Raw genomic sequence first — 16,529 nt, 5'->3', positions numbered from 1 at the left:
TGTTGTTCACAAGGAAAAAGTGGACATGATGGGGAACTGGGGTCTCAGCTTCCCCATCAGGTTCTGCACAATCTCTGCAACACTGGAGGCTGTTGGTTGTGAAATTTCCTGCCAGATGTATGTATTTAAGAGCAGTGACATTGCTGCTGTCCCTACAGCCCTGTTCCTGGGAAAAAAGCCCCTGACTGAGCTGTAGTGGGATAGTTTACTAAAAAGCGTGACTGTCCAGTTGTCAAATATGCAGTTGGGAGCTAAAACAGAACTATAGGTTATTTTGGAACAGACTGAAACATTCAAACTATTATCATACAAAAGACATGCAATTTATCTTCTGCCATAAAATATACCTACCTGCCTGCTCGCAGTCCTCTGCAGCTTACATTGCTTGCACTGTCCCTGTCTGCCAATGACTGACTCCTGTGCATGCACAAGAGTTATGTCATCTCACGCTGGCCAATGAAGACTCCCAAAGACCACCACCCAGGGAGAAGATGCCAGTGCTGCAGAGGAGTCCAGGAGCGCTAGAGAGGAGGCCAATTTAGTTCCCCTTTAAGCACATCAACTGTCAGCTGAAACAGTTTTGAGGATAAGAATGAGGAAGTTTACCTGACATTCTGTACAAGGCTCTGACCTTAAATGCTGTTTACTAAAGTATTTTAGTATCTAGTGTTTTGTAACAGTGACATACCGTGTTTCCCCGAAAATGAGACCTACCCCGAAAATAAGACCTAGCAGGATTTTCGGGGAGGGCTGCAATATAAGCCCTACCCCGAAAATAAGCCCTAGTAAAATGTGTTAAAAAATGTTTTAATCCAGCTTGGAGGTCTTCTCCTCTCCTCCTGGCTGACACCACAGTGCACAGAGCTAGGCAACGCCAGTGAGACAGCGGCTCCCCCCTCCACTTTCTTCCCACCTGATGCCCGCAGCCCCTCCTTCCTCAGCGCACAGATGCCAGCGGGACACCGTCTCCCCCCCTTCTCCACTCTCCTCGCGCCCGACGCCCGCGGCCCCCCCTCCCAGTGCACGGAGCGGGCCAATGCCAGTAAGACAGCGGCTCCCCCCTCTGCTCTCCTCCCGCAGCCCCTCCCTCCTCAGTGCACGGAGCGGACAGATGCCAGCGGGACACCGGCTCCCCCCTCCTCCCACCCGACGCCCACGGCATCCCCTTTCCAGTGCACGGAGCGGCCAACACCAGCAGGGATCCCGGAGCAGAGAAGAGCCCAAGGAGACCATGCGACCGCCAGGTCAGCTGAAAGAGAGGTATGGGTAATGCCCACAAAGAAATCACAAAGGGAGACACACTGCACCCCACATTCCTAAACATTTAATTGCATACGGTAATTCTATGAGGATGTATTTTATAATGCGTTTTAGGTTCTGACCTGACAGGGAGGGGGAGGAGGGGATAAGACAGGGGACCCACTAGATAAATGACACAGCAGAAACACTATGCAATCTATTATGATTTAAAGGAAAGGGATTTTTTTTTTTTTAGGGTTACAACCACATTAAGATCATTGTACATATCGTAAAAAAAATAAGACATCCCCCGAAAATAAGCCCTAGTGTGTTTTAGGTTGCCAAAATTAATATAAGACCCGGGCTTATTTTTGGGGAAACACGGTACATATTAACACATCTATTTTGTGTCTATACGTATACATACCTATGTCATTGGCACCCACATAGTAGAGGTATGGCTTGACCTCCTTTGACCAGTCTGACACTGCTGTTACCAGTTTGCTAAATGTAGTAATCAATTTTTGAAATTTAAACTGGCACCCGGTAGGAATTCCATTGCTATAGGTATAGTTAGAGCAGGAACTCCCTGTCGGTAATAAATCATGAAACCTAAAATCAAGAGCACATTGAGAAACAGAACCACATTATAGAAAATGTTTGACCAAACAGATATTACAGCATAGACAAACACAGGAGCAAAAATGTAATATATTGCAGTTTACCAGTTCTTAGATGGTGAGTGCATTAAAGTGATTGTAAAGTTTTTTTTTTAAAATAACAAACATGTTATACTTACCTGCTCTGTGCAAGGGTTTTGCACAGAGCAGCCCTGATCCTCTACTTCTAGGGTAATCCGGAGGTGCAACTTGGCCCCTCCTCTTCATTGGGTGCCCCCACAGAGAGCCGCTTTCCCTGGGGGCACCCATGCGGGAGCGCTCAAGAGTCCTGCCGCTTCGTCTATTGACAGCAGGACTCGGCCCCACCCTGCTCTTGTGTCACTGGATTCCATTGATAGCAGTGAGAGCCAATGGCTGCTGCTTCTATCAATCTATCCAATGAGGACGGAGACAGTGGCTGGAGCTGCTGGGCTCGTGTTTGTTTCTGGAATAAATGGGTTTAGGTAAGAAAAATAGGGGGGGCTCTGGGGGAAGCTGCAGCACAGAAGGCTTTTCACCTTAATGTATAAAATTAGACTTTACAACCCCTTTATTTTTTTCCCTCTTGCCAGAAATGCACTACTCGTGTCACTTTCTTGGGCAATGAATAGAATTTTTTTTTTATGTTATGTAACTATTAATCTCATCAACCACCATGCAATGGAGATAAACAAAAGGAAGACATAGTAATTCAGCCTGGGTAAAAAAATATAGTTGCCTAAATTGGATTTTTTTCCTGTATGTCTACAGTATGTCTCACATTACTCCCCTTAATTATATTGCCAAACCGTGTCTCTCCTACAGTACATTATCTTGCCAAAAGTATTGGGACGCCTGCCTTTACACACACATAAACTTTAATGGCATCCCAGTCTTAGTCTGTAGGGTTCAATATTGAGTTGGCCCACCCATTGCAGCTATAACATCTTGAGTGAGTGAGCAAATGTGAACTTAATCGTCTCAAGGCGCTTTTTGCATCCAGTGTCGTCCTGCGTCTTCAGTAGAGGTGGGTCTTAAGTTTTTTCCTGAAGGCCCGATGGTTTTCTTCCATGCGGATGTCCTCAACTCTTCTGGGAAGGCTGTCCACAAGGTTTGGGAGTGTGTCTATGAAAATGTTTGACCATTCTTCTAGAAGTTTATTTGTGAGGTCAGGCACTGATGTGGACGAGAACCCCTTTCGGATGATTTACAGCTGAGAATGCGAGCCGGGTCTTTTCATCCAACATCCAACATCAGTGCCTGACCTCACAATCCACTTCTGGAAGAATAATCAAACATTCCCATAGACACACTCCTAAAGATTGTGCATTGCCAAAAGAGTTGAAGATGTTATAGCTGCAATGGGTGGGCCAACTCAATATTGAACGCCATTAAGATTTATGTGCGTGTAAAGGCAGGTGTTTCAATACTTTTGGGAATATAATGTACTGTAGGAGAGACTCAGACAAAGAACTGATTACCAATGTTCATATACTGGGCAGAAGATGATAGGGCATTGTATCCTTGCATGTCCTGTGCATGGTTTGGTAATATAATTAGGGGAGTAATGTGAGACATTAGACATAGTCATACAGGAAAAAAAATATGACACCACAAACACGGCTAGTGGGTGTGTGTTTGGTCACTCAAACAAATGTGGCAAATTGCGCAGTACAAAAAATGCCCAGAAAAGGTGCAGAAGCTTTGGCACGTTTATTGCGCATAAGCAGGGCAGCCATCACAAATTTTGGGGCACCTTACACAGCTTTAGGCAGGGCCCCCCTGGAGCAGAGTACCTGGGGGGGGAGGGGGGTGCTGACGTAAAAAAAGTAGTGTAATCACTTCTCTCCTGATGCGAGATAATAAGCGCGGGGAGGGTGTTGTAGATGTGTAATGCAAACATTTTTTGTAAATAAAAAAAACCGGGAGGGGGGGGGGGGGCGGCCGGGCCTGTAAGGGGCCCTGGGGACCATTGGGCCCTTTACAGATGTAATTCAAAAAATAAATAAATAAAAAACGTTTTTGTTTTTTTTTACGTGGGAGGGGGCCATCCAGGCCTGCAAGGGGCCCTGGGGACCATCTGGCCCCTTACAGATGTAATGCAAAAAATAAATAAATAAATATATAAATTTAAAAGATTGTTGAGGGGGGTGGGGATTGTTGGGGGGGGGGTCTTACAGGTGTAATACAAATAAAAAAAATAGGAAAGTGGCCCTGGGGACCATTGGGCCCTTTACAGATGTAATTCAAAAAATAAATAAATAAAAAAAACGTTTTTGTTTTTTTTACGTAGGAGGGGGGCCATCCAGGCCTGTAAGGGGCCCTGGGGACCATCTGGCCCCTTACAAATGTAATGCAAAAAATAAATAAATAAATAAAAAAAATTAAAAGACCCTGGGGACCATTGGGCCCTTTACAGATGTAATTCAAAAAATAAATAAATAAAAAAATAAAAAAAACGTTTTTTGTTTTTTTTTTTACGTGGGAGGGGGGCCATCCAGGCCTGTAAGGGGCCTTGGGGACCATCTGGCCCCTTACAGATGTAATGCAAAAAATAAATAAAAAATTTAAAAAGATTGTTGAGGGGGGTGGGTATTGTTGGGGGGGGTCTTATAGGTGTAATACAAATAAAAAAAAATGGGAAGGGGGCCGGCCGGGCCTGTAAGGGGCCCTGGGGACCATTGGCCCCCTTACAGGTGTAATTCAAATAATAAATAAAAAAAAAATGTAAAAAAAAAAAACGAAAGGGGGACCAGCCGGGCCCGTAATGCCTGTACCCCGCCGGATGGCGGCCTTGCGCATAAGGCAGCATATTTACTATGTTGTAGCACAACAAATGTACAAAACAAGTGAATAAGTGTGTCAAGCAGATGTGAAAAAGGCCCTACTGTGAACATTCTAACCAAGATTATTGGATTACTTAAACTGCAAAACTTGGCATATGCTGAAATAATGCATGCCACAAGTAAGGGGATTTTCTTTCAGCTCATTGTTCTCCTCTTGTAGGGAATATAGATAACTATTGCAGATATGGAGGTGACTTCAGATGTATATGAGGGAGACTCGGATGATGAACAGATTACCATATTATTGAGCAAGATACGACAAAGCATGCATACTTGCATGTCCATTGCACACTGTCTTAATTTTTTTTAACAAACAGGATTGCTCTTTATCGAACGCATAAGTGGTACATAGTCAACAGGTATGCATACTTCCTTAATTTAACTTGGAGGATAATGTGAGGCATCCTCATAAAAAGTAAAATCTAGGAGTTAAAAGGATATATTTGATTGCAATAACAATTATGTAGTTTTAAAAAGTGCCAATGAGCAGCTTGTATAAAAAAACAAATGTATTAAAGAATTCCAGGAATAGATATTTTATACAATGTCCATCTTTGACAATGCTGTAGCTATGCATATACCATACCTCATTGGGAAATGTAAAGCATTCTCTGAAAGGTGCCCATGCCAAGCAGGTGATCTACTGTGTTGTAGCAGGAGATCACTGGAATAGTAATGTCTACTACAGTGATTTACCAGCTTCTAGAAGGGACCCACAAGTATGGTATATACTTAGTTACATTGGTTCAGGCTAGACTAACATAACCAAGTAAAAACATCCATACCTGGAATTCTTCTTTAATGGTGGAATTCTGGTTCCTCGACACTTTACCGAAAAGGAGCATACCATTAGTCAGCTAACATTTCAGGTTCTGAAAAGTGTACCTTGTTTTAAACAAGTAAAGTTACAGTGAATACATTTGTTTCAAATTTTACATCCCAAGGGATTGAATTTTGTTGATGATATATTTTGTTTTTTTGGGAAATATGGGTGACAGTGTAAGAATGTTAATAGCAAATAAGTATTTATGGGATTTCTATTTATTTTATAGAAAAAGAAAAAGGCTAAATGCTCTGCTAATATTAGGATTAACTTGCAACTTTGAACAAGTTCCACAAGTGTTTGTTGATTTCATGGGCTGGATTGATCATGTGATGTAATTTGTAATACATTTTAATAAAATATTTAATTTAAGCTTGTTGAACACTTAATAAAGGCTAAGGGATGTGGTCGTAAGCCCATGTATAATTAAATACATTAAAATAGGAATTATTTGAAAAGGCGGTTCATTCCTAAAGTGGGGTAGTGGACTTGCATGCACCCATATGGAGAAAATATGAAAGTACTTGTAGTCATTTAACTTACTGTTTAGGCTGTGAAAAATTAAAACGACATGATGATTCCACACTCGTCCTGTATGGAATGAAAACAGTCAAATCAAAAAATATGCATGATAAATAAATACAATATAAAATATATACACACACGCACACATACAGAATACACACACTAGGGGTCAATTTACTAAGGCTAGGGCACTCAGAATCTGGTGCAGCTGTGCATGGTAGCCAATCAGCTTCTAACCTCAGCTTGTTCAATTAAGGTGGTTCTAAAAACTTTACAACCACTTTAAACTACAGTCAAGCCTATAATTAGGCTTACCTGTAGTTGCACTGGATATCTCCTAAACCTGCACGGTTTAGGAAATATCCCTGTATTTGTATGTGCCGACGTCATCTGGCACATGCGCATTTAAGCCAACTGAAGCAATAGCACGTACATGACATTGCTTCAGTTGTACTGTGCAGTTCCAGGGGCTCCCACACGCATGTGGGAAGTAACCATCGGGATAGATGTCGCCAGCCGGAGGGGGAGACGAGGACCGCTGCTGGGGCTTAGTTTTTGGTTAAGTAATTCATAATGAGCTAGTATGCTATGCATACTAGCTCATTATGCCTTTATCTTGCAGGGTGTTTTTTTTTTCCAGGAGGGTTTACAACCACTTTAAGTTTTGGCAATAAAACCTGGAAGCTGATTGGTTTCTGGGGAGAAATGAGCCTGATTTTGCACTCTCCAGCTTTAGTAAATAAACATATATATATATATATATATATATACAGTATATATATTACACAGACTCACACACACATATATATATATATATATATATATATATATATATATATACACACACACAGTCATGGCCAACCCAAAAATATTCGCACCCCTGCATTTCTGTCAAATAAAGCACCACTTTGTCCAGAATTTTTTTGAAATTACAATGTTTAGGCATTCTCAGATTATTTAAGTGGAGAAACAAAAAGCCAAATCTGTCACATTCCATGCAAAACTGCAAAAATGGATCGATTTAATATTTAGTAGCACATCCCTTTGGAAAAAATAACTGAAATCAATTGCTTCCTTTAACCATCAATGAGTTTCTTACACTACTGGAATTTTGGACCACTCTGTTCTAACTGCTTCAGGTCTCTCAGATTGGAAGGGTTCCATTTGCAAACTGCTGTTTTGAGATATCTCCACATGTGCTCTATGGGATTTACATCTGGACTCATTGCTGGCCAGTTCAGTACTCTCAAGTGCTTTGTCTTAAACCATCTCTGGGTGCTTTTTGACTTGTGCTTTGGGTCTGTCACGTCTACCCCAAACGCAGGTGGTCAGACACTATAGCTGGCTACTGTGTTCTTCACCTATAGCATCCCCCTTTCCCATAAGTCAAACAGGCCTACTCGTACTCAGGCCTACCCCCAGGTTTAATAGGCAATTCTGTAGTGTCTGGCCACCACGTCAGGGCAGACGCGAACTGAGCATAGCAAACAAGTACTTGCGGTTAGCAGACAGACTTCCAAGTGGGACACAGTGAGTACTCCTGCTATACCTTTTTCAGAGATTGAATCCACTGTCCCTGACACACAGGATCCTGTACCCACACTGAGACAAATTTACATCAGTCACTGCAATACCACTTACAACATAAGCTACTATAGGTGCAGTCTTTGATCTCCAGCCATGCTGCCCAGCTGGAGGACATGGAAAATAGGTTTACACAAAATAATGTGCGGGCAGTAGGAATACCTGAAAAAACAGAGGGGAAAAATCCTGCATTCATCGAGCACTGGCTTGTGAAGGCTGTTGGAAGGGAGGTGTTCTCTCTAATGTTCGCGGTGGAACAGGCTGGAGTCCCTGGCAGGCTGCCGCACCCTAGAGAAAATTCCTGAACTTGAAAGACCGGGATATGACCGGGATACAACAGAATACCAAGCCAGAACCAGATGCTATGAAGGTGGATAAAGTTCACATATCCTTCTACCCTGACTTCTCTGCTGACCTACAACACAAAACGCAACTGGGCAAAGTTCACAGAGGTTAAAAAGCGCCTAAGGATGTCAGCTATGCAATGTTATATCCAGCCCGACTGCGAGTGGCTGCCAACAATGAAACACACTTTTTTGACAACCCCAACATGGCCTCAGAGTGGCTCGATCGTGTGGTGAGTGATGTGCTTTTGCAATGTCCACTGAGCGCAAACAGGTTGACTGTTTTCTAAGAGATTTCTTTCTACTACTTAAAGGGGGCTAAATTGTGAAGTTTTTCTAATGTTTGACTCGTCTGTGTTTTTTTTTCTCTCATATTGTTTTTCTGTGGATTCTGCAAGTCCCATCAGATCTCTTGGAGACCTTGTGATGAGGGGGCCCCCTCATTGCACCTGTCCTGCGTGGACACCTCCGTTATGTTTCCCTTCAAGTTACCTCAGGGATTGAAAGTATGTTTTTTTTATAGTTTTGCTTAAGTTTTTCTTACTGACAATCAAGAGACTGTGCATTGGGCCTACCACTGGGCATTTTGAGCAATGTGCACACCAAGCTTTTCAGATAACCTCCTGTCCCTTTATTAATCTGGTTTCTCTGCTAGCCCTGTGAGATGCTCCCAAGTGTCATTTGAATTTTTGCTGGTACTCTGGTGGCCTCCTGGGCCTCTTCATGTTTTTACAGTACATGTTACTGGCTATGAGGATTGTTTAATTGTGTCTTTCTCCCCTGGGGCTCAGACTTTGTATGTTTTACTACTTACCTGGATATACAGTCATGCTCGAAATTGTTGGCACCCCAGGAATTTTTCCAGAAAATCAAGTATTTCTCACAGAAAAGTATTGCAGTAACACATGTTTTGCTATACACATGTTTCTTCCCTTTGTGTGTATTGGAACAAAACAAAAAAAGGGAGGAAAAAAAGCTAATTTGACATAATGTCGCACAAAACTCCAAAAATGGGCTGGTCAAAATTCTTGGCACCAGTAACCTAATATTTGATTGCACACCCTTTGGAAAAAATAACTGAAATCAGTCGCTTCCTATAACCATCAATTAAATTCTTACACCTCTCACCTGGAGTTTTGGACCACTCTTCCTTTGCAAAATGCTCCTGGTCTCTGGAAGGGCGCCTTTTCCCAACAGTCATTTTAAGATATCTCCACAGGTATTCATGGGATTTAGATCTGGACTCATTGCTGGTCACTTTAGAACTCTACAGCGTTTTGTTGTCATCCATTTCTGGGTGTTTTTTGACCTATGTTTGGGGTCATTGTCCTGCTGGAAGACCCAAGATCTCGGACACAAACCCAGCTTTCTGACACTGGGCTCTACAGTGCGACCCAAAATCCTTTGGTAATCCTCAGATTTCATGATGCCTTGCACACATTCAAGGCACCCAGTGCCAGAGGCATCAAATCAACCCCAAAACATCATTGAACCTCCACCATATTTCCCTGTAGGTAATGTGTTCTTTTCTTTGTAGACCTCATTCCGTTTTCAGTAAACAGTAGAATGATGTGCTTTACCAAAAAGCTCTATCCTGGTCTCATCTGTAGACAAGACGTTTTCCCAGAAGGATTTTGGCTTACTCAAGTATATTTTGGCAAACTGTAGTCTTACTTTTTTATGTCTCTGTGTCAGCAGTGGGGTCCTCCTGGGTCTCCTGCCATAGCGTTTCATTTCATTTAAATGTCGAAGGATAGTTGGCGCTGACACTGATGCTCCCTGAGCCTGCAGGACAGCTTGAATTTCTTTGGAACTTGTTTGTGGTTGCTTATCCACCATCCGGACTATCCTGCGTTGCAATTTTTCATCAATGTTTCTCTTCTGTCCACGCCCAGAGAGATTAGCTACAGTGCCATGGGTTGCAAACTTCTTCATAATGTTGCGCACTGTGGACAAAAGCAAATCTAGATCTCTGGAGATGGACTTGTAACCTTGAGATTGTTGATATTTTTCCACAATTTTGGTCCTCCAGTCCTCAGACAGTTCTCTTCTCCTCTTTCTGTTGTCCATGCTTAGTGTGGCACACACAGACACCCAATGCAAAGACTAAGTGAACTTCTCTCCTTTTTATCTGCTTTCAGGTGTGATTTTTAAATTGCCCACACCTGTTACTTGCCCCAGGTGAGTTTAAAAGAGCATCTCATGATTGAAACAATCTTATTTATCCACAATTTTGAAAGAGTGCCACGAATTTTGACCAGACCATTTTGCTTTTTTTCCTCCCTTTTTTTTGTTTTGTTCCAATACACACAAAGGGAATTAACATGTGTATAGCAAAACATGTGTTACTGCAATACTTTTCTGTGAGAAATACCGTATTTGCCGGTGTATAAGGCGACCGGGCGTATAAGACGACCCCCTAATTTGACTTTTTTTTTTTAAGATTTTTTGCCTGTACTCACCGTATAAGACGACCCCCCCCCTTCCGAGGCTTCCAACGCTTCATATTTCTTCCTTCTGGAGCCATATTCTTCTCCCTTCTTGCTGGAGCTGGAGCCAATCACGGCAAGCGATGTATTATATTAATGAATACAAAGTCTGTTTGGATTGGCAGAGGCTGTAACATCATCAGCCCATGCCTCTCTGACTCTCAAAGCCAATCCGAGTAGGCTACTGTATGTAGCCTGCTCAGATTGGCAGAGGTTGTTACTCAAATCCAAGCAGGCTCTGTATTCATTTGAATACATCGCTCACCAGGATTGGCTAAGCGGTATATACTGTATGTAGCCGAAGCTACATACAGTATTACCGCACATCCAGCAGGCATCCGAGCAGCTGACCTGGCGTATAAGACGACCCCTGCTTTTTGGACATTTTTTTCAAGTGTAAAAGGTAGTCTTATACGCCAGAAAATACAGTACTTGATTTTCTGGAAAAATTCCTGGGGTGCCAACAATTTCGAGCATGACTGTATATCGGTAGTAGCTGATTACAACTTTATTTCCTGGAATGTTAGGGGGCTGATTGATGGAGTGAAACGTGTCACACTATTTTCTGCTTTGAAACCATACAGCTCTGCAATAATGTGTTTACAGGAAACGCACCTTCAAAATGACACTATTGCTCTGTTGAAATCCTCAGTTTCTCTCCACGCACACTGCCTACTCCAGAGGAGTTAGCATATTCATTTCTAATGATGTTCCTTTTCACCTATTGCACTCTTACATCGATGATCAGGAAAGAGATATCTTCCTATTGTGTAAACTGGATGAAATGTTATGTAAAGTAGTGAATATATATGTCCAGGGGCGGACTGACAACACTCAGGGCCAATGGACCAAATAAAGCAAGGGCCCTTGCCTTATTTTTTAATGGGACCTGGAAGAGGGTCTCTCTCTAACAGTATTCATTAAACAGTCTGTTAGAAAGCATCCCCTCCAGGCCACATTAAAGTCTACAACAGAGTCTAATTGGACCTGGAGGGGGGTCTCTTTCTAACAGAGTCTATTAGAGATTCTCTGTTAAAGAGAGACCCCCCTCCAGGACCCATTAGAGACTACAAAGGAGTCTAATAGGACCTGGAGGGGGTCTCTCTAACAGAGGCCATTTTAATGTCCATTAGAAAGAGTCCACCCCCCCCTCCCAGGTCTTATTAGAGACTACAAAGGGGTATAATGCGACCTGGAGGTTGCCTCTTTCTAACAGAGTGTAAAGTGAAAACCTTCATTCACTCTGGTCCTCACATGACCCCCTCGTTGTGCCATGACTCAATTGTTGTATGTCCTCCATGATGCCCCTGTGAGGATACCACAATACTGGTTTCAACGGGTGGACTCATTATAACAAGTATTGTTATGGAAAAATAGTGTGGCTAGGATAAAACTGACTACTCTACAATACCCTAAGGATCAGGACAGCTGATGCAACTGCAACAGTTAACTGGTGGGATATACCAAATATGTTAGATCCCTCTAGAGCTCTGTTGATCTCTTCACTAGCGGACTACTCTGCGATGTCTCAGGTAGAACAGGGACTCCCGATATGGCACTGCACTGACCCACGGTAAAGCTGATTCTGAAACTCTGGGCAGAATTGAAAAGTAGGATGGGTATAGAGGGCTTTATGGATTCTACTCCCATTTGGAGGAATCAATCCTACCCCAAACTAAGTAAACTTCCCAATCATGTTGTGTGGATAGAAGCTCAAATATCTCATACAGCTATATGATGGGTAGGAACTGAAATCTTTTGATCAACTACGAGAAGAGTTTCCCCTTCTGCATAACCAATACTATATCCATGCTATGACATGTTATCAGAGCACAAAGTAGGGGTTCAGTCCTGCTTTTGGAGGACTCTGATTTTCTTTGCTCTACATTCACTGCCATAGATAAGAAAGGAATTATCTCCTACATCTACACCTGTTTGCTTACCTATATCCAGGCTATTGACCTACTGGGGAGGCTGATATATGTCTCATAGATGGGGATAGGTGGCATCAAATATTGACAGCAGGCCCAATGGTGTCTGTATCGGCTGCCCAAAATCGGACTCATTTGTTCATCCTTCATCGCTCATATAGGACACCATTACAGTTACATAAGTGGGGTAGAAGGGACTCCCCTTTGTGTCCAAAATGCCAGCTACACCAGGGAACCCTAATCCATATGTTGTGGAGATGTCCCAAACTGGTATGATATTGGCAGGAGGTGCTGGGAATTGTTAACCATACAAAACTGCAACTTGTTCCAGTCACTTGCCTACTTGGTGGTTTAGAGGAGGACTTATACCCCCTACTACTTACATAGTGATACTGAGGCTGTTTTACTTAGCCAGGAAATTTTGCAAGATATCGGATTTCTCCTTAAGAACCCACATACCACCAATGGATCCAAGAAGTAAATAAGATACTCATTAGGGAAAATAAAACATTTCAGCACAGGAAAGTACAGAGCAAATTTACCAAAATATGGCAGAAGTGGCTGGAGTCCCCTAAGGTTGTGCCCCCTGCAACTTGTCCTTGATAGGTTGTTGTTGGCATAGCGGAGAGTAGGGGGTAATGTCACTGTACGGGCTAGTAGCCTGCAGGGGTCAATAGTAACTCTGAGTGTGATACATTGGGAAAGGCATCAATTTGAAATATCTGTTCTGTTTGTCTGAGAGGAAGGCGCACACCAGTTGTGTGGCTCACTTAGGTTAATTGTTTGTCCTATTTTGTTTTTTGTTTCTGTTTTACTCAGGTTATCCTTGGTTGTTACTGGAGATACATTCAACAGTATAATGCACAGGGTTGGGGGGATGTGTTATGTATTATAATGTGTGATGCTTCTTGTAAATTCTCTATATGAGCTGCCTGTAACACAAATGTCTGTGTATATGATTTTTTTTTTCTGTCAACTAAATAAAGTCTTTTTTCTGATTAAGCATGCAAGTGAGTGTTTGATGTGGTCAGTCTCTGGGTTAAAACCAATCACTGTGCAGGTGGACAAAGACAGGGCGAATGCCATAGCCAAAGCCAGGATGTTGGCATGTGGAGCAGGAGCGCTAGACGCTGCTGACAGGGTCATTGTCCTGCTGTAAGACCCATGACCTCTGATGGAGACCCAACTTTCTGACACTGGGCCCTAAATTGCACCCTAGAATTCTTTGTTAGTCTTCAGATTTCATAATGCCATGCACACGGTCAAGACATCTAGTGCCTAAAGAAGCAAAGCAACCCCAAAACATCAGTGAATCTCCACCATGTTTGACTGTAGGGACTGTAATAATTTTCTTTAAAGGCCTCATTTATTATTCTGGAAACAGTAGAACGATGGGCTTTACCAAAAAGCTGTAATTTTGTTTTATTTGTCCACAGCACATTCTCCCAAAAACATTTTGGCTTCCTTGGGTAAACTTTGACAAACTCATTGATCAAATTTTCTCTTTCGTCCACATCCAGGGAGTTGGGCTACAATGACATGGGCTGTAAACTTCTTGACAATGTTGCGCACAGTGGACACAGGAACAATAATATCTCTGAAGATGGACTTGTAACCTTGAGATTGTCCATGTTTTTCCACAACTTTTGTTCCTTAAATTCTAAGACAATTCTTTGCTGCTCTTTTCCATGCTCCATGTGACACACAGAGACACACAATCGGAACGGTTAAGTAAATTTTTCACCATTATGACTGTTTGCCAGTGACATTTCTACATTACCAGCACCTGTTAATTGATACAGGCGAGTTAAATTACAAATTACAAGAGCATCACAAACTTGGAATCCAATTATTTCTTTCAATTTTGAGAAGGTGTCAATAATTTTGTCCAGTCCATTTTTTTAATTTTGTGTGGAGAGTGTCAGATTTGGCTTTTTGTTTTTCCGCTTCTTTGTGTCATACCAATACAAATAAAATAAATAAACATGAGAATGCCTTAACATTTGTAACATTTGTAACTGCAAAGTGGTGCCTTATCTGACAGAAATGCAGGGGTGCCAATAGTGTTGGTCATGACTGTATAAACATACACATATAGGGGTTATTTAGGAAAGGCAGATCCATTTTGCACTATAAGTGCAAACTACAAGTGTAAAGCGCACTTGAAATTGCACTAAAAGTGCACTTGGAAGTGCAGTCGCTGTAAATCTGAGGGGTAGCTCTGAAACGAGTGGAAGCTCTGCTGATTTTATTATCCAATCATGTGCAAGGTAAAATGCTGTTTTTTATTTTCTTTGCATGATACCCTCGGATCTACAGTGACTGCACTTCCAAGTGCACTTTGCACTTGTAGTTTTAACTTGTAGTGCAGAGTGGATTTGCCTTTCGTAAATAACCCCCATAGTACCTCACAGTATAAAAACAAACATTACATCTTGTTGATCCTGCCTCTATCTTCTTTGTGGAGAGCTTAAAATGTAGCTCAATCTCGCTAGCAAATATAATATCATAAAGAAGGAAAGTATAGCAAACAACACTTATTAACTTTCCGTTTAGGCATCCTTTGTGCTTAACCACAGATGTTCATAAAGTCTAGTTGCTATGGGCAGACACTGGGAGGGGGATTAATAAATATGCAAATTGAAGTCAATGCTGAATCTTGCTAGCCTGTGCAGAGACACGTTCATTTCATACCAACCAGTAAATTAGGGTGTAGTTGACATTTGAAGGAACATCTATTCCTGGTGTCCAGGTGCATTGAACATATTCAGGATAGTACCAAATGCAGCTGAAGTTTCTCACTGAAGTATTTGGATTACCTTTACCTATTAAGCAAAAGTAAAATAAATGTGTGAATGTCTACTCAAAAAAAAAGAAAAAAAAAAAAAAGCAAGCATGGTGCATTTTAGTCACAGTTGCAGTGCAATTTGGAATTGCGGGCAGAATCACAATGATTCCCGTCTGATTCCACACGTGACCCCAAATCACCATATATACAGTACTGAAACATAATTATTCAGGGGGAACCTGACATGACATCATCACACATAGCAGCCGTCATCCGGTGGATTCAAATTGTTTTTAACTGCACTTTTTATTGGCGAATGGTACCAAATGGTACTAAAACTGGAGCGTGCAAACAGACTCTCCCACAGGGATTATTACAGTATGGTTATGTGTGACATTTCATAAAACATCTAACAAAAAAGAAAAAAAAGAAACAACGCAATGCGCTTGAATCAGTGCATCAGCACAGTTTACTCCCAGCACACACTGATGCCCATGTGATTTGCCCAGTTTACTGGCATGAATGAGCCCTAAGACAATTTATGATTGATAAATACCCATTTAAACAGACTTTACCTGTTGCTATCTGTACAGGGAGAGTTGTATTGTTACTGAAGATGTTTGTATTGTCACACTCAGCTTGAACAGTAAAGAGAATTTCTTTATTTAAATCAACTTTTTTAACATGCGCTGTCAAATTTGTACTTGACCCTCTTGCTCGTGGCTGAAAAACAGAAGATTTAATTACCTGATCGCTCATCTACATCAAATGCTTTTACTCTCTGACATGGATATTTTGCAAAGTAAATTCCAAGAATCCTAAAGTAACCTACAGAGATTGATAATATAGAGACTCACATACATGTCACTATAAAGTTATCCACTAAAACCTGCCTATATATAACGTATATACATAGATCAGCCATAGCATTATGACCATTGACAGGTAACCTGAATAACATTGATTATCTTGTTACAATGGCATCTGAAAGTGGGTGGGATGCTATATATTAGGCAGAAAGTAAATATGTTGTCCCTGAAGTTAATGTGTCGCAAGAAGAAAAATGGGCAAGAGTAAGGATTTGAACGACTTTGATAATGGTAAAATTGTAATGGCTAGTTGACTGGATTATAGCAATTCAAAAACTGCAGCTCTTGTAGGATGTTCCCAGTCTGCAGTGGTAAGGACCTACCTAAAGTGGTCCCAAAAAAGGAAAACTGGTGAACCAGCACTAGGGTCATGGGCAGCCAAGGCTCACTGATCAACGTGTGGAGCCTAGGCTGGCTTGTGAAGTCCGATCCAATAAAAGAGCTACTGTAGCC

The 16,529-nt window shown here is 41.8% G+C and overlaps 2 protein-coding genes across 2 annotated transcripts in view; one reads left to right on the top strand and one right to left on the bottom strand.

The window, feature by feature from the left end:
• Positions 1–16,529, top strand: part of LOC120913614 (interleukin-13 receptor subunit alpha-1-like) — a 292,879-nt gene that overhangs the window by 151,214 nt on the left and 125,136 nt on the right. The window lies entirely within an intron of this gene.
• IL13RA1 (interleukin 13 receptor subunit alpha 1) overlaps positions 1–16,529 on the bottom strand; it is an 88,988-nt gene that overhangs the window by 15,753 nt on the left and 56,706 nt on the right. Inside the window, exons 3-6 of the mRNA XM_040323694.1 lie at positions 15,783–15,930; positions 15,118–15,244; positions 6,090–6,137; positions 1,667–1,851 (exon numbers count right to left, since the gene is read on the bottom strand). Coding sequence (XP_040179628.1) covers positions 1,667–1,851; positions 6,090–6,137; positions 15,118–15,244; positions 15,783–15,930 — 508 coding nt within the window. The remainder of the gene's footprint in view (positions 1–1,666; positions 1,852–6,089; positions 6,138–15,117; positions 15,245–15,782; positions 15,931–16,529) is intronic.

This window comes from Rana temporaria, chromosome 9, assembly GCF_905171775.1.
Source record: "Rana temporaria chromosome 9, aRanTem1.1, whole genome shotgun sequence".
Lineage (NCBI taxonomy): Eukaryota > Metazoa > Chordata > Amphibia > Anura > Ranidae > Rana > Rana temporaria.
Note: the sequence above shows the minus strand (reverse complement) of the source record. Positions and strands in the feature narration are given on the sequence as shown.